The sequence below is a fragment of the Haplochromis burtoni genome, unplaced genomic scaffold, assembly GCF_018398535.1.
Source record: "Haplochromis burtoni strain Fernald_Lab_line unplaced genomic scaffold, NCSU_Asbu1 Contig_20, whole genome shotgun sequence".
Lineage (NCBI taxonomy): Eukaryota > Metazoa > Chordata > Actinopteri > Cichliformes > Cichlidae > Haplochromis > Haplochromis burtoni.
In genome coordinates this window covers 3199108-3223981 of record NW_024582381.1, presented here as the reverse complement: position 1 = coordinate 3223981, position 24874 = coordinate 3199108, and the positions used below count along the sequence as shown (strand labels likewise).

General features: G+C 41.1%; 1 protein-coding gene across 31 annotated transcripts in view; it reads left to right on the top strand.

The window, feature by feature from the left end:
- Positions 1–24874, top strand: part of clasp1a (cytoplasmic linker associated protein 1a) — a 93716-nt gene that overhangs the window by 39633 nt on the left and 29209 nt on the right. For 19 of the 31 annotated variants that reach the window (XR_006054100.1, XM_042218524.1, XM_042218520.1 and 16 more), the window contains 15 exons: positions 8241–8378; positions 8710–8783; positions 9607–9699; positions 9825–9970; positions 12307–12442; positions 12537–12607; positions 13673–13732; positions 14207–14284; positions 14377–14544; positions 15015–15061; positions 16270–16440; positions 17772–17795; positions 21546–21656; positions 22056–22082; positions 23818–23982. Coding sequence is in view for 30 of the 31 variants with exons in the window: in XM_042218524.1 (XP_042074458.1) it covers positions 8241–8378; positions 8710–8783; positions 9607–9699; positions 9825–9970; positions 12307–12442; positions 12537–12607; positions 13673–13732; positions 14207–14284; positions 14377–14544; positions 15015–15061; positions 16270–16440; positions 17772–17795; positions 21546–21656; positions 22056–22082; positions 23818–23982 (1509 nt within the window). In the remaining variant the exon portion in view is untranslated. The remainder of the gene's footprint in view (positions 1–8240; positions 8379–8709; positions 8784–9606; positions 9700–9824; positions 9971–12306; positions 12443–12536; positions 12608–13672; positions 13733–14206; positions 14285–14376; positions 14545–15014; positions 15062–16269; positions 16441–17771; positions 17796–21545; positions 21657–22055; positions 22083–23817; positions 23983–24874) is intronic. The other 12 variants (XM_014332714.2, XM_014332711.2, XM_014332708.2 and 9 more) reach the window with 3 other exon arrangements.

Sequence of the window (24874 nt, the reverse complement as noted above, 5' to 3'; positions counted from 1 at the left end):
TGTGTGTGTGTGTGTGTGTGTGTGTGTGTGTGTGTGTGTGTGTGTGTGTGAGCTCTCACAAGCCCCTTTCTGTGCTCTGCTGCTGTTACATAAACCCTGCAGACTCTGCAGGTTTTTGTTTCCCTCAGTGTTCAGCTGTGATGAGCAGATCTGCATCCTCAGCCTCATCATGACAGCCAGTTTAAGCATCTATTTCTTGACTGGAAAATAAACAAAACATGTTAATTCAGGTTGTAAGAGTCACAGAGTTTCTTCACTCATGTGACATCATGTCGGGGACTGTCTGTAAAATGAGAAATGACATGATTCTCTGAGCTGTGAAACCTGATTTCAAGTATAACTCCAGTGTGTGAACGAGGAGAAAGGAGAGCGCTTCATTCTAAGGAAGCTCTTTGATCGTGACACACACAGTGAAAGTGGTGCTTTGCAGAGAGCTTAACAAGCTCATTAATGTGTGTGTGTGGGTGTGTGCATGCTGTGTATTTGCTGCCATTGGCTGCTTTACTGTGTGGAGGAGGATTTGGCTTTAAAGCACCAAAGAAGTACCTTTTCTTTAAATGTCTTTGATTCGAAGAGGCCATACTGATAAAAATAGAAGGTTCAAACATACATTTTGCATGTCGACAGCTGGGAGCAAATGAGTTCACTGTTCATTGCCAACTGAGTTTATTAGCAAAATGTACAAATTTCCAGCTGTTTGCAAAAACTAGATCACAGCAGGACAGTTAAATGTTACAAGAGACGTCAACATCATCTGTTTTTAATGTTTTCGGTTGCAAAATCATTCAGCATCCCCCCTGCCAGAGGGAATTCACTGTCAGTTCACACATTTATAAATGACTGTGCAGACTTTTATAACTCCTCTGTAAATAAACTTTCACCAGAGTTTCAGCGTCTGTTGATTAAGGCCTACATTTATTATACATCTGATTATATATCAGCAAAATGACAAAGCAACTCATCACAAAGTTAAGAGATAGCTATCAAACAAGAGCCACACATACCAGTGTGTTTGCTAGAGTTAGACCACTGCTGACGCAAAAGAACCAGACAACTATTCTCAGAACGATCTGAATGAAAGATGCCTTCTATTTTAGCTGAATGAGGTATTTAAACCCCTCTTGTGTAATTTTAATATTACGCACAAATAAATAATTTTGTAATAATTGTTCATCAGTACACAGCTGATGCGAGCGAGACTGTGTAAGGAGGTGGGGGGTTGTTGGAGGACTTTATATAAAACAAAGGGAGATGCACAGAAATGAAGAGATGAGTATAAACCTCTTGAATGATGCTTTTGTCTTACTGTTGCTCTCTGCCAAGTGAATCGTGCAGACAGCCCTTCTGGTCCTGTGATTCTGGGGTTTAAACAGCATCTTTGATGGGCACAATAAGAGGCCGGTACAGCAGTGGCCCCTCTGCTCGGGAAACAGACTCTGCCGCACTCACAATCTGTGCAAATAGTTTGTGAACAGGCTCATTTGGGGGAGCACAGACCTGAATGTGAAGCAAATCCCAAACAGTAACAAGCAAACACTGTCACTGGAAACACTGAGAGAATGTTAATTAATGCTATTAGAAATCTATGGGAGACTTCAATATTAGCAAATTCAAAGTATAACTTCCATTTCAACCCTTGTTTTCTGAATAAAGTCAACAAACCTTTTAAGGAGTTTCTTGCAATGCCAGTAATTGCTGTCCTCTGAGAAGGATTTTAATCTCAGAGAATGTATTTGTTAGAAAAATCCAATGTAATCTGTTTGCAGGATTCAGCTGTAGATGCAGTTTGCTCTCATTTGGTGATTCTTTTTCTGTTACTCTTAAAAATAGATATCCATTTTCTATTATCTATTTTCTTCTGCTTGTCCAAATTTGGGTTACCAAGTCAGCAGGATAAGCTGGTATTCCAGGCGAATAGTGCATTTAAGTGGTAATTCTGTCTGAGTGTCAGAGTCAAACATCAAAGGTACCCATTAGGACTGGGCCATATCATACTGTTCACAGTAATACCGGTATAATGTTAGGCAATGATAAGAAAATGAAATATCGCGATAGAATATGGGTCAAAAGCGCATGCGCAGTGCCTTTGTTTTCATACGCACGTGGCAGAAAAAGCATGGCGGCGACGGAGAACGAGAAGGGCGAAAGCGGATTGTTGAATGAAACGATGAACCAGAATTGGTTTGTAAAAATGGTGCAACTTCAGTGGTGTGGAACTGGTTTGGCTTTCGTCAAATACACACCAAAGTACAATTTTTGGTAGAGCATGCAAGCGGACCATCGTTATTACCGTGTTTTTCGGAAAATAAGTCGCTCTTAAAATCCTTTTATTTTCTGAAAAATTGACAGTGCCCCTTATAATCTGGTGCGCCTTATGTATGAATTCTGGTTGTGCTTACTGACCTCAAACTTTTTATGTCTTACACAGCGCTCAAAAATCTGTAAAAAAAAAATGTTTTAGCACGACTTTGATAAGCTACAAAGCCGCACCGCTTGATGGATTGTCAAAGCATTACGGCTTCCGTAGTCAGGAGCCTCGCCGAGTGATACGTACTGTTGTTCAACATAGTATTACCGTATTGTGTGTGTATAACCTCTTTTTAAGTTTTGTAGATATATTACACATGGTTATAGTTCAGGATATGTCGGCCAGTTTCCACTGGAAATGCCTTTTGGTTAAACTGGCAGCAAGGAATTTGCATAAAAAACAGCTGTTTGTTTAAGTGAAAATACATTGATGGGTTTTTTGTTTGTTTTTGTTTTTTTTGCACTAATAAAGTTGTGGAGTTGTAAAGTATTTTGTCTCACGTCAGTTATATCATTATAGCAAATTTTCAAATATATATCGTGATAAATATTTTTGGCCATATTGCCCTGCCCTAGTACCCATCGGTGGTCATGGATGTCCATAAAACATATGACCAAATTTGCTTCTGCACATTAAACTGTAGTGCTGGTAGTCCGAATCAGGTCATGAAACCTGCTCCGTTTCTCTTGATTCTACCTGCCAGTCATCATTTAAGTATTTGCTCATTGATTGTGTGAGGTCGCCGCCATGTGCAGATGTTTGAGAGCCTGTCATGTGTCAAAGCCCAAGGTGCTGAGCAGCTTCCTACAGGTGCACACTTACTGGAATGACGTGGTTCAGGCTCTGACCTGGTTTATCTGCCTGAACAACTTCACCTAGCTCTGGCTTCTTGTTAGTCTGACTCTCTGTTGGCCTCTCTTTCCTCATTTGGCTACATGTCTGTATGTAATGTATGGATTTAGCTTCTTAATCCTGCTTTCTCATTTAAAAAAAAACAAAACTGTGATAATGCAAAAAATGAAGTTAAGTGCTATCAAAAGCAAATCAGAAACCCGAGGAAAAAGTTATTAGGGAAACAAAGACTGCACAAAGTGAGTCTTAACACTGGGACAGACAGTGAGGTGGATCTTTTTCTCATCACCACAGTGGATTATAAAAGTAGGTGTTCGTTGCTCATTGGACTTGTGATCGATAATTCTCTTTGTGCTTTTTGTCTACCCTGAAAGCAGGGTGACACCAGGGGAAACAGTTTTAGTGAAACAGAGACAGACATGTGTAGCCACAGGCTCACTGAAGTAATGAGACCACTGTGTCAGACTGCCCACACCATCCTGTTGGACAGGAAGTGATAAAAAATGACAGATTTTCATTAAATGGCGCCAAAAAAAACAACTGAACAACACAAGAAGAGTGTATGTGAGTGGCCTTTTTGAGTGTGTTTTTGGGGGGGGTTTGCTGGCAGTATTTAAAAAATAAAGAGAAATAAATCAGCTGTTAATGTGAACCAAAACAATTAATTTAATGCTGATAATTGTCTTAATTTACTTCAGTATTTATTCACCTTAAAAAAGGGGGGGTCAAATGTTTTAGGATTTTTTTTTCCTGTAATTATAATTTCATTTACTAAATGTACCAAGGGACAAAAAGGTGAAGAAGAAAACCGAGCGAGCTGGTGGGATAGCAAGAGGCCCTCCCTCTGTCCTCGATTTAGAAAATTTTCCTGAGCTAAACTTTCAGTTAATCCCCCGTTCCCCTGAGCTTTTCTTCTGTTTGTATAAAAAGATCCTCACTGTTATATAAATCTGAGCTTCATGCAGATTACTATTGCCAGCTCTGACAGCTCCACTGTGCACTGCACCCACAGTGTATCCTGACACCTAGTGGACAGAAAAGGCAGCACACCTCTCAGTCCTCAAACAACAGGATTTGCACCTTTATTTTCAGAAGGGGTTAAACAACACTAACGAGTTAATACAGTGAAATAAGAAATGAAAACCAAAATGAGAATATGTGTCTACAAAATTAAAAAAAAAAAAAAAATGCAGTTAATTAAAACACACCCATTCAGAAGGAGGTGATGTAATCGTGTTGTTACTCGCGCTGGATGTGGGGTATACCAAGTGTCCCTTTTTATGTGGGAGTGCACAGCATTTTTTATCCCATTGAGAAAATATCCCCTATTTTAATTATCAACATTCAACAGTCCACACTGCAGTGTTTAGCTTTTATCCAAAGAAACTGTATCACTGTGGGACACAGAGTGGACATTATAAGACTAGAAAATTAGAAAGAGGCACTCATTACAGTTCTTCCTTTCAGGCTTATTGTATTTAGTGAGTTCAGATAAAATGCAGTATTCCTCTCCTTGACATGATTACTGCCAAACCTGCAGAATTCAAATGTGTCTGTTTTTAAGTTCTGCAAAGCAAAATTCCCGACCTGTCCCACACAAACCTGCTCTCTGTCCCTGCTTTCATTTCTTCTCTTACCCACGCTGGAAACTAACTGATACTTAAGTGAATTTAAGATGAAATAAAAACGTAATATGGATGCAGATCTTGGTCCCCTTTTAAAGTCACATGATTAGTATTTTTGCTGTTTCTCCCCTGCAGATAAACTGTTGTTGTTTTCTCATGAAATGTATTTCTCACGTGTTTGGTTGCTTCTTTGCTTTGCTGTAATGATAAAACACAGAGGTGTTAAACCTGCTTTACTTTCACAGCTACAGCAGATACTTTTGATACATTTCCAGAGTACTTATAACCAGTTTTGTGTTTTATCACAGTTGTGTAAAGATCGATGAGAAACTGAACAAACAGTTTTAGTCTGACAAAAAAAACCCAAAACATTAAACTGCTGACGTCCCTCACGACCTCCGCCTGTTACAAGTGATGAAACCTTTACAGGAAGATGGAGGTGATGTCCAGAGGCTTGTGGGCTGATTGCTGCTGTCACCACTCATTTACCTTCAGATGCTCTAATGACCCGCCTCAGGCTGTGACACACACTCTTTTGTGTGTGTGTGTGTGTGTGTGTGTGTGTGTGTGTGTGTGTGTGTGTGTGTGTGAGAGAGAGAGAGAGAGAGAACTGCTCATCTCATGTTGCATGCCGCTTTAATTGCTCCCTGGATAAATCACACACACAATCCAGCCGTTGTGTCAGCGTCGCTGGCAGCAGCTGCTCTGACAGCTGTGATCAATGCTCTCATCTGCGTGGTCGGGCGCTGTGCTTTCTGCTTAGGTGTGCGAGCTGTTAGCCTTTACGAAGAGGCGAGGGGGTGAGTGTTTAGGTGATTGGCTATTGGTTTTGCTGGCCTACGGATGACGTCTGATAACTGATTACTTCCTTTAACCTGGAAAAAAAAAATAGATGCGCTGATGAGCAGCTTGGCCACTTAATCAGACTTTCTAACAGTGGTGTGATGGATTGCAAGGATCATACCTAAAAGAGCTGTTCTAGAAACAAAAATAAATCCAAACAGATGAAAGGAGTCAGTTAGGGTGGTTCAGGCAACTGATTAGGGGGCTTTTGTCTCATGGTCTCAAGGAAAGAAAGTCCATATGGGGCCATATTTACTAACAACCCTTTTGATATTAAATTGGCCTAAAAGGTGTGTACACAGGTGTCTTTGTAGTGTCCAACATTTTGGAAAGAAAATAATGAATTTAATCACAAAGTTTAAATTCATGAATGTCTACAGCAGACACTTTACTGCAGATTTAATACATTATGTTATGCTGTGTCTGATATGGCTGTATTGGCCTCTCTTGGGTGTGTTAATGTTATTTGGAGCAAGTGGGGCATATGTTATCAGAGTAAGTGTATAATTGTCACGTGTAGGTCGTTGCAAAGCTCAGAGCTTTGAGCCACAGCATCACACTTTGAATCTGCCCTGTGGGTCTGCAGCCCCACGTGTTTCTGGGCCTCAATAATACAAAACGGAACTCAACCTGCAGCATTTGTGGGACGGAGAATCCCAATATCAGGTGCACGTGGGGGTGACCCTTTTTTTTTTTTTTTTTTTTCTTTCTTTTTTTTTTACAGGCAGCAAAGTAAGGGTTTACAGTAAGCTAATGGCTTTTCATTGTTTGAGAGGTTTAGCCACATAGAGATCGATCGATAGAGAATAGAGAGCGAATAGCATCTGCACGTCTTTTCTCAGCACCCACCGAGCTTCTTTGGTTGCACCTCGTGTGTGGATTGTACTGGTGATTTTACTCTAAAGTGCACACTTCCATGGACCCAGGATCACATCTTGGCTCTTTGAGATGTTGTGTTCATCATCTGTGTTCTGGGTGACGTGTCAGTTCGACTTCCAGCTCACATTGTGTTGTTTTTTTGTTTTGTTTTTTTCAGTCAAGTATAAAGCGGCTGGGATGAGAATTGGCTGAGCTAAGTCACAGAGCTAAGGCTGTGTTTCTCAGGGGTCTTGATCATGAGTGGGTTGAGAGTCGAGTAAGCAATTGAGAGACGATCTGCAGTGATGAGGATGCTGTGCTGGTCTATTGTGGTGAAGAGAGAGCAGAGGGCCACAGAGAGGCTATTGATTTACTGGTGATCTACATTCCGACCCTCACCTATGGACGCGAGGTGTGGGCAGTGACAAAGGATGAGATCACCGATACAAGCAGTAGAAAGGAGCTTCCTCTGAAGAGTGTCTCTTAGAGAGGGTGAAGAACGTGGGCATACAGGAGGGGTTTGTCCTCCACATCAAAAAGCGAGGTGCTTTGGGCTACTGGCCAGGATGCCTCCAACCTCCCAGGGAAAGAAATATCTATCGGCTGGCTTATGAACACTTCAGACGAGCTGGAGGACGAGGCTGGATAAAGAAGGTCTGAGCATCTGATTCCCCCGAGACCTGCATTTCGATAAGCAGCAGATAAAGCTTCATCATTATTGACTTCTTTTTGAGAAACTGCATTTAAACACGACAGTGTGGTCATCGTACAGGAACTGTGCTCAGTAAATACAAAATGCTTCATAACCTCAGACCCCTCCCTGTTTTTAGAGCCTTTAGTCCAACAGCATCAGCAGTGATGTTACTGTGACACATACACACACACACCTCAGGGAGAGGGCTGGTTTGTCTGGGAGTGTGCCGGAGCCACACACAATCCATTCGACAGAGATGCCTGAAGAAAGCGAGAGTGTGTGTTAGAGGCTGCTGCCGAGACATGCTGAGGAAGCTGATGTGCAAGAAAATCTGCCCTCGTAAGAACGATGCATTTATCTGTCCTCATTTTCATCCTCGCCGCGCTCGTCTCGCCCTGCACAGCTTCCTGTCTGTCTGTTATTGCTCTGCTCTCTCTGGCTCTGTGCGTCTCATGTCTGCCAACCTGTTGCCTTTTTGTCCCTGTCATGTTTTGTATTTCTTGGTCATGATGATGATTTTCATGCAGGGAGCAGCTTGTGTGGATGAAGCTTCTATTTTATCTATCAGTTTATTATACGTGGCTCCACAAATAAAAGAAAAGGCACAAACCTGATTCCTAAACAGCAAGTTAATGTCTCTAAATGTCGTCAGACAGCGGTCATGATCATGGCTGCAAACACCGCCTTTATCTCCGTGCCTCAGCTGGCGGATATCACCACCGGCTAATCCCTCGTGTGAGTGGTCACGTTGGGCAGGTGACGCCGGGGGCCATGTATGCACTGCTGCCAAACCAGATTAGAGTCAGATGGATGGAATGATTAAAGCGTGCACAGATACATACACCACCTGACAGATTTCACGTGTTGCACTCTCCCCCCTGAGAGGTTATCCAACGCAGCAATGACTCAGGGCTGTTTAACACTTAAGAGAATGATTTCAGCCTCTGAACGGTGCTTTATTGATCCTTACGGGAAATAATTCTCACAGTCAGCCAGCCTATATCGAAAGCCTAAGTCACCTACACCCTTTCTCATTTCTTCTTCTTCTTCTTTTTTGCAGATAAGAACTTTGAGGATGAGGACTCTGTGGACGGAGGCCGGTCCTCCTCCTCCTCCTCCAAAGCACCACCCAGTGGCAGGAGGACTGTAGTGAGCTCTGTCAGAAGACCCAGCTCAGCCACCACGCCAAAGCCCACGGGTGAGGTTCAAGCTCAGCTCAGTGCTGGGAATAAATAATCTGCTGCTGAAAGTCACTATTTGTTCTGATTTAATGAACAGTTATTCACATTTTAGTTTAACCCTGGGTCATAACAGTTTACCCTCAGGCAGCCGAGCTCTGTTGGCTGGCGATTCGTTATGTTTTAGAAAAAAATCTTTGTTTGACGGCAGTTTTTAGTTTGTCATAGATGTGCTTGCATTGAGAGCAGGTTGTTAATGACTGAACCAAGGCTTCTTTTCTTTGGTCAAATTCGTAGTTTAAAAGATGCTGTTGAATACCATTTAAAATGCCTTATGTATATTTTCCAAAGGTAAAGAAGCTGCTGCTGGTGCTGTTGATGAAGAGGATTTCATTAAAGCCTTTGAAGATGTGCCCTCGGTCCAGGTGAGCTGGCCACATTCTCCATATGAAACCTTGCTTAGTATGATGGTAGTTAGCCTTCCCAGAGGGTGTGGCTTTAGGAGTGTTAGAGGTAATTGGTCCACACCTGTGTGATGGTCCAAAATACTTGGTCCATCTCATGATGATAGCAACCTGTGCTATCATCATGTGGTTGGGATTCTTGGCTTGAACAGCTGAATCATGCAGTGCCTTAAAACTACTTCCACATGACTTAAAGGCGTTCATGATTTCTGGATGTCATGTCAGATTGACTTTAATGAATCCACGATGTTTCATCTCACACCACCTGGATGTTTAATCAAAACAGACAGCATTTAAAAAACTGATATAATTCTAGCTTTATTGCGCTTGGCTGCACTGAGACAAAAGGGTGGGGTAGAAAGGCAGTTAATGCTAGCTGGTTGGTTATCTGGTTATCTAGAGTAATCAGATTATTGCTTTAAAAATGTTCCAAAAGGCTCCAACAACACAAACACCTTGCAGAGCTCCAGTTCAGGGACTTTAATTAGCTGAGGTAAAGCCTCACAGGCAGTTAGCAGCTACAGCCACGCCCACGACAATGCAAACTTTAAGCCTTGATTAAAACATTGCACCAAAACAGTCTTTGTATCAGTCTGTAAACATGTTTATTTCTGCTGTAAAGTTGGACATTTTAATAACGTGGGGACTGATTCACTGCCTGAGCCTCTAGTGGACATTAGAGGAACTGCACAGTTTGGTGATTTGGGGTCAGTCACTTTGGTGCACCATATTGAAATAAGTCCTGCTAATATTGTGGCTTCCCTTCCTGTCCTGTTGTGCACAGATCTACTCTAACAGAGAGCTCGAGGACCAGCTGACCAAGATCAGAGAAGTGCTGTCTGATGACAAACATGACTGGGAGCACCGAGTGGTTGCGGTGAGATTCTGGAAGCACATGTGTCCTCTTTAAAACACACACACACACACACTTACATATAAAGATGATAGGTAATATATATTTGATCGTGACATTTTTTTTTCTCTTTTCTCATTCCTCTGTAGCTGAAGAAGGTCCGTTCCATCATGTTGGCGGGGGCCACTGATTATGAAGGTTTCCCTCAGCAGCTTCGACTTCTTGAGGCTTCCTTCAAGCTGTCAGCTAAAGACCTGCGCTCCCAGGTGGTCCGAGAGGCCTGCATCACGCTGGGGTAAGACAAGAAGACTTTACTGACTGTGATTTTAGAAGCCTTGCAACACCCTTAACCACCTGCAACATCAACAATATGTCTGGGAACAATTTTATAGAATAATTTAACATTTAAAAAAACAGATGATGGACAGATGAAATGACATGTATTCAGACAAATAAGTGAGATTTCAACAACATCTCAGTTTTTCCACATACATCGAGTCTGCTGTTGTTATAATATGCACATGAAGATTTATTTCATGCTGTGTAAACCCATCCAGTGGGCTGACTCAGACCCTTTGGCAAGCTGGCACCTATGTAAATTGTCAACTGGCCATTAGGTATAAGTACCTGCTGTAATCAGTCACCTACAAATTGTTTTCTGAAACGTTCACCACCAGGAAGCAGAATTATACCAGTGAGTGAGCTGCTGTTTTTCTTTTTCTTTTCCCATTTCTTTCAGAGACCTCCTTTTTGAATTCTTCTTATTATTTCCCTGGTTGACTCACTGCAGCTGTTGTTTCTTCAAATTCTGTTAAAGCTGTAGTTAATTGAAGACTTTTTAAAAACACTATTAATAATATGTACCTTAAAAAATTAAACATAGTTGACCTTAAACCCTGGATGGCAAGAAAAAGAACTTTAAGTAAATGACAGAAAAACTGAATTAGCTTTTTTTCTTTCTCTTCTTTGAGTTGATTGGTTTTCCTGTCATTGCAGATTTTTTAAATGATCTTTTTATAATCTAAATGTGTAACAATTAATTTATTTTAATAATAAAATAATTAGTTAAATAAAATGAAAGCCTGAGGGTAATTAACAATGCTTTTCTGCGTGAACATCCCTGGTTTAAGAGGGGGAGGAGACCCAGTCCCAGCTTCAGGAATCATATGTGCTCTGAGTGTCAGCCCCAGGCCCAAACAAACAAGGTTGTGTCAGGAAGTGCATCCAGCAACACAAACGTCTCCCAAGTTAAACATGCGACTCCATCTGCATTGGCGACTGCATCTGAATGAGCATCTGAAAGGGTTTTTCAAAAACGTTATAAACAATTAATGCTTATTAATTTTTACAGTGTTTATTGTTATTTATGCTTTTGTATTTATTCGAGTCTTGTTTTATTGTTGTAAAACTGGTGTTTTGATCTGTTTGCCTCGATTGGAAAACACTTTGAGTTTGTAAACATGATTTGACTTTCTGGTATAACGCTGCCACCTTGTGGTAAATGATAAATGGTAAATGGCCTGTATTTGTATAGCGCTTTACTTAGTCCCTATGAACCCCAAAGTGCTTTACACTACATCCAGTCATCCACCCATTCACACACACATTCACACACTGGTGATGGCAAGCTACATTGTAGCCACAGCTGCCCTGGGGCGCACTGACAGAGGCGAGGCTGCCGGACACTGGCGCCACCGGTAATGACCACCAGTAGGCAACGGGTGAAGTGTCTTGCCCAAGGACACAACGACCGAGACTGTCCGAGCTGGGGCTCGAACCGGCAACCTTCCGATTACAAGACGAACTGCCAACTCTTGAGTCACGATCGCCTCAGTGGTGACAGCTTTTATTAATGTTTGCAGAGGGGTTTTTACAAAAAACCTTAAGACCAGAATCTTTCTGCATGAGACACTGCTTAGATTTCTCTGCCTGGCTGGGCTCAATTGGTCTGATTATGTTTATGACCGCCCTGTCAGTATACCTGATAGTGAAGTGCATAGTCTAATCTTCAGATAGTTTTTTTTTCAGCTGTGAAACTGTCAGTATGACAAAACAAGAGGTTTAAGTGTCTAATTGAAACCTTTGCCTATAAAGGCTCACTTTTAGTTCATCTTTACTGAATATTTTGTCATCGGGGTGTGACCAGATGAGCAGAGTACATGTCAGGATGATTCATTAAATCACAAGTGATTGCATTTCATGTCATTTTCATGGGTTTCTCTCTGGATTAGGGCTCCGTAATGAGAGTCATTCAGTTTTTACTCATTGATCAACGTGCTTCTAATGGCTTTGATTAGCAGCGCTGACATTAACATGGATCCGTAACTGATGAGGTTATACAGTGAAAAGCTTAAGCTAATGAAAACCAGTCTTGCAGCATCACTCTGGACTTACAAACATCCGTCATCCCGAGTTTAATCCGGCCCTGATGAGGTGGAACAGAGCAGAGAGGCACTGAAAGAGCAGGAGGCTGATGAATAGATGAGACCTACATGTATCCTATCATCCCTCTTAATGCCAACACAGCAGACGTTTCCCATCATCCCTCACTCACTTCTCTGTATTTCTGCCAATCTGTCAGTTTGTCTTTGAAAGCTTTTTGCATTGTAACCATTTCTTTCTTTCTGCCAGACATTTGTCATCGATTCTCGGTAACAAGTTTGACCACGCGGCCGAGAGCGTCATGCCAACCCTGCTGAATCTCGTGCCCAACAGTGCCAAAGTCATGGCCACGTCCGGGATGGCCGCCATCCGTCTCATCCTCAGGGTGAGTGATCTCAGAGCATTACTGCATGCAAATAACTGATCCTCGCAGAGCTGTCAGAAGAAATAATCCCTCCTGACATTTTCTTCTCTCCCAGCACACACATTACCCACGGCTCATCCCCATCATCACCAGTAACTGCACCTCCAAATCAGTCGCAGTCAGACGGTAAGAATGCCTTTCAAAATAAAACACACCAGCTGCAAGTTAAAAATAAAAGACAAGAATTTCAGTTTTCTTATTTGTTTTCCAATAAACTTGATTTTCATTTAGGGAAAAATAAATCAAGATTAAAAAGAAAGAAAAATTTAGGAAAAAAAGAGAAAATGTAAAAACTCAAGAACGGGGAGTAATCGGATAAAAACAAAATAGATATCAAAAAGCCACTTTACGTGTGTGTGTGTGTGTGTGTGTGTAAATATACAAACACATATACACATCCAAACTGTGAGCTGGTTTCACTGAAGAGGAGCCTGAAAGCTGAAGGCTCTGCGTCCTATCCTACTTTTAAATGCTCTAGGAACCACAAGTAAGCCAGCAGTCTGAGGGCGAAGTGCTTTAAAAGAAAAAGAAAAGAGTTGCTTGCTAGTAGGCTAGTACTTAAATTGTTAATGTTAAAATGTATAATAATATGTCAATAGTAAAATTTCATTATATAGTCATTAAAATGAATTTACTTTCAGAGGCATTAAAATATATATATGTGTATATATATATATATATATATATATAATATATATATATAATATATAATATATATATAATTATATATATTAATAATATATATATTAGATATATAATATAATATGAATATACATATGCAGTCATTAATGCCGCTGGGTTTGTTTTTTTTTTAGATAATTTTTGAGGGCATGAGAGTTCATGTTTAAGTCGGAGCTTCAGCCACAGAAAGGTTATTGTTTACTTTAAATCCAGTGAAATGAATAATGAATGAATAAATACTCTGAATTACTTTGCAGTTATGCATTTTACTCCTCAGCCCTAAAGGGCTGTCGGGGTATTGTTGTTACCCCTCCGGGTGGGTGGCATGGACACCTAAGTTTGTGAATGTATTAACTCGAGAACGGGGTGATGTAGAATTTACAAATAAATACCATAAATGCATTTACTAAAAATGTCAGACAGGTTCGAATCTCAGTGACCAAAGGTGTAAAAAAGTATAAGGTGTAAAAGGTTAAAGATGTATTCATATAAACTTTAATTTCTTTCCAGACGCTGTTACGAGTTTCTCGACCTCATGCTGCAGGAGTGGCACACCAATACACTGGAAAGGTGAGCTAGTCTGCTGTTTCCTCCTGGAAGCATACTATATAGGAGAGTGTGTTTGTGTGTGTATGTGTGTGTGTGCGTGCATTCTGCTGAGGCGCAGACGTGCATGCAGCTTCTTCTTCTACTCTCTCATGATGACATTTAGGTTGTTGAGCATTTGCAGTTAGCTGAGCTGGCTCGCTGAGCCGCTGATGAGGCCCGTTAAATTGATGACTCCTGAGCGAGCCATCATCATCATCATCATCAAGGGGCCTGCTTGCCCTATATGTAACCATGGCAACCGCAGCGGGGACTTTAAAAAGCGGGTGAAAAGCCCCACGGGTGGCTACATTCCCTGTGGATCAGCAGAGGATTCAAACTGTAGGAGAGAGGAGAGGAACGAGGAACTCCCCTGAGAGCTGTTTGTGCTCCACATCATCAGTACAGCTCGTTTCTGTCTTAACCGTTTCTCCTTGCAATGTTTCCTTACTATCCCAGGCACGTGGCAGTTCTCACTGAGACCATCAAGAAAGGAATCCACGATGCTGACTCTGAAGCCAGATCCATTGCTAGAAAGTAAGTGTCCTGTCTTAAAATTCAATGAGAAAGTTTAGTTTGTTTTTTTGTTTTTCACTACACTGCCTCTTCTCTTTTTTTCCACCCTGTAGGTGCTACTGGGGCTTTCACGGCCACTACAGCCGGGAGGCAGAACATCTTTTCCAGGCGCTGGAGGCCACCTATCAGAAGGCCCTCCAGTCTCACCTGAAGAGCTCAGACAGCATCGTGTCTCTGCCCCAGTCAGACCGGTCCTCGTCGTCTTCGCAGGAGAGTCTAAAGTAAGAACCGCGCTGCTCTTTGGCTCCTACTCTCCTCCTCCTGCTGGAAGCACTCGTGTCCCTGCATCCTCAAAGCTTGAGCACACATATTGGATTTCACTGAGTGATATGAAACCACTAATGCATCTGCTGTTTTGAATATGGTGATAAAGATGTTGGTAATTACTGTCAGATGTGCAGCGGGTGGGTGAATCAATCATCATTAATCCCGTTTGTAGACTCCCTGTGGAGCGCACTTGGGTAATGACCTCATGCTCGGCCCATCAGACCTGCAGCTGCAGTGGTCTCCAGTCTGAACTCATTTGTCCTTTGGGGTTATCCCAGTTTAGATGCTGATGAGTCAAAGCTTTTACTAGAACCTGAATTTGATAGTGCCAAAGTGGAGTCCACGCATTTTAATTTTATAAATCATGAGTCTTAGGTTGTGATACACATAAATTCTAAAAAGTGTCTTTTTTTTCTTCCCCCAGCCGGCCACTGTCTGTGAAGAGCGTGATTGGAGGAAGCATGACGAGAAGTAAGTATCTTTTTATTCGATTCGTCAGCGTGGAAAGGATATAAAGTTTGTATAAAGACTTCAGACAAATCGAAAGCTTCACAAAAAGCACAGATTCCTGAGGTCACAGGTTAAAATAAAGCACTCACAATGATGTCTTGCAGCAACGATTTCCTTCAAAATGAAAGCAGGCCAATGATAACTTAAAAAACGTTCTATTATTGAGGTGAAAAGACCACTGAAGTAGACAAGCCAGCAGTTGGCCATTCAACCTGCCCAACCTGTTTACTGGCCGTGGCCCATTGGAGCATTGGTTATGATGAACCCTGGCTCTTAACAGATTTATGTTTAGATCAGTGAGACTGATCATCTTTGGGTTTCAGTAGTGATGCATACACTGAACATTTTCATTTTGAGTCGCATGCACTGTGTCGCTTCACGTTATCATTTCCCCTGGACCAAGCTGATCAAGAACTCCTGAGATTTAAAATCGGGGAGCTTGATGGTGGAGAGATGATGGGGTGTTAGAGGAAGGTGTTAGATGGGGTGTCAGCCTCAGACTGAAAGATTGCACAAGTTGAGAGAAAAACATCTAAATTACGGAGCTGTGTTAAGTGTGTTAAATTCACCTCAATTTATGGTGGAAGTCACGTTGCAGCAGTAAAATAAACAGTTGAAAACTGTCACCACAAGGTGGCAGTATTTCAGCAGAAGGGTTTATTGTAGATGCCCACCCCAACCAACATTACATTTACATTGTTCTGCCTTGGAAGTCGACTTATAGTCCGGTTTTTGATGTTTCTGTACTGATTAGTAACTGTCTGTTCTGTCCTCCTCTACTACATAACCAGCTTAAATTAAAATTAAACTTAAAGTTATTTAGGTGCAACATGCATGTAGTGCTGTAAAAACATATGCGTGCAGAATCTGGCAGTTGGCATGGAGTGGAAATTAAACCTAAAGAAAGCAAGAAGAACATTTAGTTCACAGTTGGTTGCAGAGTGTTTTACAACAGCTAGTACAGAGCTTTTTGCACAAGAATTAAAACGGATTTAAAAGGAGTACAAGAATTCAACAAAGATGTCAGAATCTGGCTTTTAAACTCAGTTTAAGTGCTTTCAAAGTTCAGCCATGCTTCCATCTGAGTGTAGAAAATGGATCCTGAAACTGGAAAATGTAAAAGCATCATAAGGTAGCCATGATAAAGTAACATCTCTGTGTTGCCACAGGTAAGCTTGTGGGATCCAGGGTGCCGTCCACTCCAGGATCCCTCCAACGCTCCCGCAGTGACATCGACGTAAACGCCGCCTCCAGCGCCAAGTCTCGTCTGTCCACTGTTCCCGCCTCCTCGCCGTTCAGCTCTGCAGCTGCTCTTCCACCAGGATCCTACGCCTCTTTAGGTAACTGATCACTCTCCTCCTTCTAACCCGCTCAAACCAAAAAGGAAGACCACTTTCTGGTATTCAGCACAAGTTGCTCACACTCTTATTTCTCAAAATGAAACATTCCGCTCTCCGTAAACGTGCACGAGGACAGATAGCTCCCCAGTAACAAACCATAGGATTCACCCAGTGAACAAACAACACAGAGTAAACAGAGGAAGTCTTGCAGATCCTTCGTTTAAGTTTGCAGAGTGAAGGAGTCTTATCAGTACACAGTGCCTTTCATTATTTTATTCAATATCGTACAATCGAGATGCATTGATTACAATTAGGTCTGGTTTTTCATTACAGGAGTTCAGTTTCAGCATCTGATTATTTTTGTCATGTGTTACAGAGCTTCACCACATTTCAGAAGCCTCTGTCTTTGAACATAGATTTCTTGTACTAATAAAAATGATCTGCCTCGTATCACTCACTCTGACTCTATAATTACACATTGAAAAACCACTAGATATTTTATAAAAAAATCCTGAACTACAGTCATTTTTAAATTTAATGTACAGTTAATGCCATTCCCCTGACCGGTACTTAGATTTCTGGACAGATGAGCAGCAAGGCTATAGGTTTTTCTGAGGGTGATCAATCAGTTCATCTCTATTTTACAGTTAGAAGGGTTAAATGAGGAGAACACTGTTTTCCCTAGAAGAAGGTGACCCCTCTGACCCCATAATTTCCACCCGCCGTTGAGTGAATATGACACTAGTCGCATTTCCTGGGCGCCATGATGTTTAGAAGAGCAGCTCAAGTAGCTGAGGGGCAAACTGAGCCTCTTCCATGTTACAGTAAGAACTACTAAAGCAGCAGTTTAGCAAAAGTCCCAAATAAACAGATTAGTCTCCTGTCATCTTGAGCTATTGAAGCATTTCTCCTGTAATCAGTGGCTTTTATGGAGCTGCCCGGGAATATTAATAACTGCTGATGTTGCCATTAGACTGTTCTGTCAACAGGAACTGTTTAAGTCCTGCACTGACACTTTACACAAATTGATTGGTTGAGGCTGAGTGGCCCCCTGCTGTGATGGCCGCCTGTTTAAGCTAATGCGAGAAGTTTAAGCCACTCCCTCCCAATAGATGAGATATTTTGTGTAATCTTTTCCCCATGCACAAACTTCTCTCCCTGCTTTGTTCTCCTCCAATGAGTCCCTATGGCTCCATAATGACCCTAACTAATTACGATGAGGCCCCTTGCTCACCCACTCATGCCTGTTGCTGCTTCAATTGCTACTAATGACTTCCTCTGTGCCTCTCCTCCCACTCTTTGCTGCACCGCCTTTCTTAAATGCCCCATAGATGGCACTCCTGGTAAAAGTGATGGTAAGAACTGTGTGTATGAGTGTTTCTCTTTTGTCAGATGTCACAATGTTTACATTTCCTCTTCATCTGTGCTCTCTTTTCCTCTCTTTATCCCTTCTAAGTAGTCTTTCTAGTTTTGTGGACCTCTGCATGGACTGTCTGCATGGATTTCCTCCTTCTGACTGTAACCCTAACAAACGGGTCACTGCATGAAAAATCAATCAGCGGCTACCACCTGACTCCCTCATATTTTTCTACAATAACTTCACCACGCTAAATTTTACCTCCATACTTTGAATATTCTCAGCGTTACAGACCATCAGAGTACATAAGTAAAATTGGAGCTTACTCATGTGGAAAATCTTATATTTGTGAAGTTATGAGGAATCAAAAATGCACTTTGAGGGTCAGTAACTGAGAAAATAGTCATAGTATGAAGGCTTCACTCAATATACTGAAGTTAATGTACAAAAAAAAATCAGTTGATTTTGAGGCTTCAGGTCTTTTCTGATGTGGTTGATTTTTTTTTTTATGGAATGACCCAAATGTATCCATCAGCTGTCTAATTTGAACAGCAGTTGAATCCACTGTTACTGTATCATACTCTACAGAAAAGGTTCTCATGGTGTGCTGCAGGGTGGCATGCACTAAATGGGTCCACAGTTTGATTTCCTGTCACGGTGTTGCTACCTCCAGTGCCACTCATAGGTTTGGGGTCTCTTTGAAGTGTCCTCGTGTTGTTTAACGCTAATGAAAAAAGACACAAACTAAAAACTAACTTAGATTCTGATGACTTCAAAAAATAGATCACAGGAAAAAAACACATCGAATGAAAGGATGGAAGGAAAAGGAGGGAAGTAAAAGCAACCTTCAGGCAGTAAACTGAAAGACAGACCAAGGACAAACGTCCACAGTAATGGGAATAAGACACAAGGCACACATCTGATCACGTTTGAACTTTTCAGGTAACTTTATCAAGACGCATCTGCAGACTGTATACAAGTGTAACACAGACGCAAACTGGTGCTCAATAATATCCAGATAAAGTCCTAGAATTTTCATATGTCTTGTTTTAGTCAGACACTTCCATTTAAAAAAATCAGGCACACCCCTAATAATGCAAACATTAAGCCTTAATACAGTTTAAGCAGGCAAGTTTTTTAAAAAGGTGTCATTAAAGGGAACTGCAGTTTAATTCTAATACTAGCGGACCTAGTTTTCGAGTTAAGGAAACGCATTATCAACAGGCAGTAGCTTCAGCTAGTCAGTCAGTGTTACACCCACTTAAATTGTGTCAGAGCTGTAATGATAAAAACCAAAACGTGGCTGTAAACAACGGCTGCTCTGTAATGTCGTGCCAAGTGTGAGACGTAATGAGAGCTGCAGTCAGCCTCTGCAGCCCTCGCTCTGCAGGTAGGAGAGCGAGTGAAGTTCTGTTACTGAGCCTGCAGCCGCAGGTGGACGTGCACTGATGCTCACTGTACCAGCAGCGGTCTAGTACAATGCCTGAAACTGTGTAATAAAGAAGCTCAGCCTTCTTCCATGGATCAAGAAATGCAAACAGTGAGAGGAAGGAACAGTCAGAAAAATCCAATCCACTCTGTGATTTTCCACAGAAAACCTGAGTGGTGTCATTAGTGTAGATGAGTTTGAATGGCCGATCAGATAAGATTTTTTATGATCTGCTGTAAGTCTTGATGAATATATGAAGAGAACGCACACAGTCTAATCACTTCCTATACGCCTCAAGGGGATTTATTTTTAGCATGTTGTATAATCCCTGTTATCATTGTCGCCAGTTTTCAGGTGCTATTCTTGACGTGTTGCATAAGAGCACACTTTAGATGTTCTTGCTGAGTTGGCTTTTGCCCATAACTTATCATACAATCGTTCAGTGAACCTGCAGACTGGGCGGTTGCAGCTGTCTTCACTTTTATTGCACCTCGCACTTTATAACAGGGCTGTAGAGGTGAGAGGATGAAAGCCTTTATCGCAGAAATACATTTGTATCAAAAGCAAAAAGATCTGCAGAAGATAAAAAGTTAGGATAGAAAGATATTTTAGCTTTTCTTCCACAAATGCCCTGCAGGATGGATTTTCAGTTACCCTTTTAGCTTTCAGCAATGCAAATAATTTTTGTTGCATATAAGTTTGAATGTTTGTTTTGTCCCCAATTCCCAAGACCGTAGAGAGCATGTGGGAAAATCCAAAGGTGGCAGTTAGGGTTACTTATCATTGCTGAGGACTTAGACCTGAGAAGGTTATGATAATTAAAGCCGAACTGATTGTAACCTTTTTGCCTCCAGTTTATCAGTTCTTCTTGGTTGGAATTATGAAGGTTTATGATGTTGTCTAAAAGTGCAGAATGCATTTTAATTATTGTGTAGAATATGTGATGTAACAAGGTGTACATGTTTAAAATATCAGAGTACTCTTTACAGTTATACAATCTTCTTCAGCCACAGAGTAGCTCTGAAGGATGTTCAGTGTTTGTTTATCTTTAAGTCTCGGTCAAAAAGTCTGAAGATATTTCTTGTGGTTTCCGTTAGGGTAAAAAGGAAGTGGTTAGCTTTGCTTGCATAAGTTAATCCGAGACTTCATGCCAGGTAGGGATTTTCAGCCTTGAGCCTAGCTTAGTGTTTTGGTCAAGGGGTGGATCTGACTGAGACACTCCATGCTGGGACAAGAGGAACATGTCAATCACAAGGTAGTCCTGCCTTAAAACATCTCATACTTTAAGGTCCTTTTTGACTCTAATGGGACAATCATTTCCAAAATGAACATCAGGTTTGATTCATTAAGACTTGAAATCAAAGACCGAGACCATAAACAACCATAGAAGAGAATCCATGTTCAATGGACTCTAGAAACTTGAGAAAATACAACACGCACATTAAATTAAAACACCAGTTATTGATTACCATACTCTGTCAAAGCTGCTTTGTAGCTGGGTTGGCCTGCATGGACAGATGACAGTGACAGCACTTCTTACCATGAATGAAGGAAGCTTATTGTAATTACACAGAATTGTTTTGAATCCAAACTCTAGAACTGAAAAGTAATGCAAGGAATTACTAAACAGGCAAAGCAAATAACCTTTGACGATCACCACAATACACTCCAGTGACATGCAGCCATGCACTAAACTGCTGAACACGTCATTTCCAAACCCAAGACACCCTTTTTCAGAGCAAAAATCAAAGCAACATAGATACCCTACAATATTATAGAAATAAACCCAATAATCCATTGATTTCCTATGAGAACCACAGGGCAACACTAAGACAGCAGGTAGACATTCAGCAGAATGAGGCTCATGGACGATGACTATCTACTGATTGGGTGGGCGAGGGAACTTAGAGATCTTTCTTATTTCCCTTCTTTACATATGAACACAGAGTTTACCTTAAAAAAAATTACTTTTTAAGTTAATTTTTAATGAAACATTGGAATTATCTCAATGTATGGTCTTTAAAAAGTCCTTTTCTGAATAGCACGAGTTACAGATTCAGGAATGCCTTTCCTGTCTGGCGGGTCACAAGAAACACTGAGAACTATTTGTGAACACTAACAAAGCCAGGTGTGTCTGTTTCCCCTTCATGTTTTCAGAGCAGCTCTATCCCCTCATCCAGGTCTGCTTCATTCTGTTTCCTCAGACTTCTTCTTCTCCAGCGTCTCTGTCCAGGGCTGGGTTGAACCGCAGTCAGTCACTCCCATCTATTAAACCTTCTACCCCCCCTCTTGCTCTTTCTCCCTTTTCTTTTCATCCAGGTCGCGTTCGCACAAGGAGACAGAGCTCGGGCAGCGTTGGCGGAGCCAGCTCTTCTTCAGTGGTGGACAGCAGGGGGCGAAGTCGGGCCAAAGTGGTCTCACAGTCCCAGCGTATGTATAGACACCTCATGCACGTGCTTAAATAGCGATGTTAGAGTGAAATGTGAGCGTGAAGCTGTTTAACCAGCTTTTGCACATCCGGCTTTACAAAGCTGCAAAGCCTGCGCTGAACGTTCATTGTTGTGTGCTGCTTTAACATCCCCTCGACATGTGTTTCTTCTGTGCAGTCTTGTGTTTTTGTTTATGTGTGCCTCCATACATGCACGCTTTGTTGCTTTTGTGTGTGTTGTGTTATCTTTGTACGTTGCTTAGATCTGTGAGCTCACAGCTAACATGTCCACAGCCACCCAGAGTGCATGCTGGGAACAAATCAATGAACATAACCCCTTCTGTCTCATTCTGACTGATCTCGATCTCCACCCTGTCCTGCCTATCGCTTCCATCACCCAGGATCAAGATCAGCCAATCCCATCAGTGGTAAGGCCTCAGCTTCAACCAGTCACAAGACAGATGCCTCACCTTTCATACCTGACTTATAGCATTGCGTTAAATCTTCATTGTATCCTCACTGTTTAGTCAGTAACATCAGTCAACCACCGTCTTTGCCCATCATAGTCTAAAACGGCACCGATTTAATTTTAGCGACTGGATGGATGGTTGGTTGGATAGATAGACTTTATTGATCCCAAAAGGAAAATGATTGTGTTACAGCATTAGCCAGATAACGAATAAAATGGTACAGTCTACAATAAATAAACAACATAGTTAATTGCATGTTAAAAGCCTTATACTTTAAGAGAGAATGCAAAAATGGTATATATACAACAATTAAATTAAAGTTGGTTGAAGAAAAGTAAAAGTAAGACTCATCTGGTGCAAGAGAGTAGTGCAAATTGCATTAATAAGTGATACATTATAAATCTAAGAAACAGCTGCAAGACAGTAAATTTGATAGGTTAAATTGTTAAATTTTTGTAAATAAGCATTACCCACAATGCACTTTTCTCCAGTGAATGATCAGAAAACGACCATACTTGTGTCATCTCCTCTATGTCGCAGACATTAAACTGCTGCAGTTTATTCAAACTATGACATTTCAAATACGAATGCAAACGGTGACATCGCCAACGACAGCAGTGATTCAACGCAGTTCTATAAATGAAGTCCACTCTAAAGCTTTGCACGTAGTCTCGTTGTGTCACCCTACAGTATCTGCATGTTTCTCACACTTTCCAGCTATTAGTAATTTTGTGAGGTTTTGTTGGGGTTATTTTTCCACTGTGGAAGGCATTGTCTGTTCCCATTTACTTTGAACAAGTGTCCTCCTTCCTTCACCCCACATGTCCAAGCTGTAGATTTTGTTTTTGATTGTTTAACCTTCAAGTGACTAAGTTACGTGTTTCTGTGTGCCACATGTTTCCTTCCTACATGGTTTCTGTGAGGAAAGCTGTGTGAATTTTTTTAAATTCATTAATTTGTTGGTAATTATTTTATAGTTAGGCTTTTCATTTTCAGATATTTTTAGTGTTTCTCTAGAAAATCTGTGAAATCTTTCACATCTAAAAAACAAAAAAAACAGACATGTGGTAGTAACAAACAAACAGCCTGATATTTCTGTAATTGTGCACATTTACTCAGCATTATCTACAGCAGTGTTTCCCCACGTTTTGGAGCCACAGCATATATTTTACATTAGAAAAGTCACATCGCACCACCAAACAAAAATGTCACAAAAAGCATATATTAAGATATCTCAGAGAGGAGAGTTTCACTGGTCTGGCCCACAGATTTTCAATGTTGATGCCACCATGTAAAACTGGTGGGCCACATAACCGTGGAGTTTAGCGTCCCTGTTTTAGATGGCCTGTCATGTAACAAACAAAACAGTGAATGGGTGGGACAGACAGACAGATCCATTACAAAAATAAAATAAAAGCAAAGAAATAAAGTCTAAAATCTGATGGTCCCACTTGGCCGTTTTAGTGGCTACCACAGCTCGGTCACTTGATGGTTTACGACTGTAATTTACGTGTCTTTGAAGCTCTGTGTTGTCACTGTGATTCACCTTTAAAGATGGGATGGGTTTGTGCCTAAAATAGAAGAACACATCATAATCTGTCAGATTCATGGGCTGCAGTGTCCTCACAGGACTATCTCAGCCACTTTTTTCCTGTTTGTCCTTTTTAATTTTTTATTTTTTTTGTCCTAACAGCCGGTAGTCGCTCCAGCTCTCCGGGTAAGCTACTCAGTCACAGCAGCTACGGACGGATCCCTCGAGCCACGGCATCAGCCTCCACCACTCCGGCAGACAAGCGCAGCAGGATCCCTCGCAGCCAGGGCTGCAGCCGGGAAACCAGCCCCAGCCGATTAGGCCTTGGTAAGGACCTGACTCTGGAGCGGCACACTCTCTGCATTTACTATCTGTATACGACAATAACATAGAATTAAACTTAAAGCACCTTCAGAAACAGGAAAAGTTCACAGAAAGTGCCTTCTAGTTAAGGCAAACAGTAAAAGTGTACAAAAATATGGAATATAAAACATCAATTATGATGGCATTTAGAACAATTAAAAGTCAAATGTGATAGCAATGCAATAAAAAGCACAGCAAAAATGAACAAACCTGCATAAATAACAGTAAAAATGTAAATTAGACCCCAGTTATGATAAAAGTAGAATAAACAAATAAGAGAATCTACACATTAGAGAGAATGCTGTATGAAAAAGTGACAGTGGACATAAACAACGGGGAGTCTGTGCACTGAGACATACTGATGCACGTCTCCACCAGGCATTGCAAACTGAGGGAATCCACGTTTCAGTAAATAATAATAATTAATTACTGTTATACTATTCATTTAGTTAGCATTTTTAAAATGCCGAGACAGAGTTCTATATAGAATTCAATAAAAGAGCTCACCATCAGTAATAACGATACAATAAGGATAAACAGCTATTTAAAATGAGGCATAAAGCTTCCATCAAAACATAGATCAATCAGAATAATATGACCTGTAAGTATGAATAAAATAAATAAAAAATATAAGTGAGGAAGAAAGTGGTAGAGGAGAAATAGAAACATATGAAAAATATGTTTAAAAAAAGTCTTAAGGAGAGATTTAAGAGTAGATGTTCAGTCACAGGCACGTTGAAACTGGAACTAATGCCTGAAAAACGTGTTAATGATGCGCGGCTTGTTTATAAAACCCTGAATATAAAGATTCTTATTAATTGAATTCTTACAAGTGATGATTTTTGAAATGGCTCCT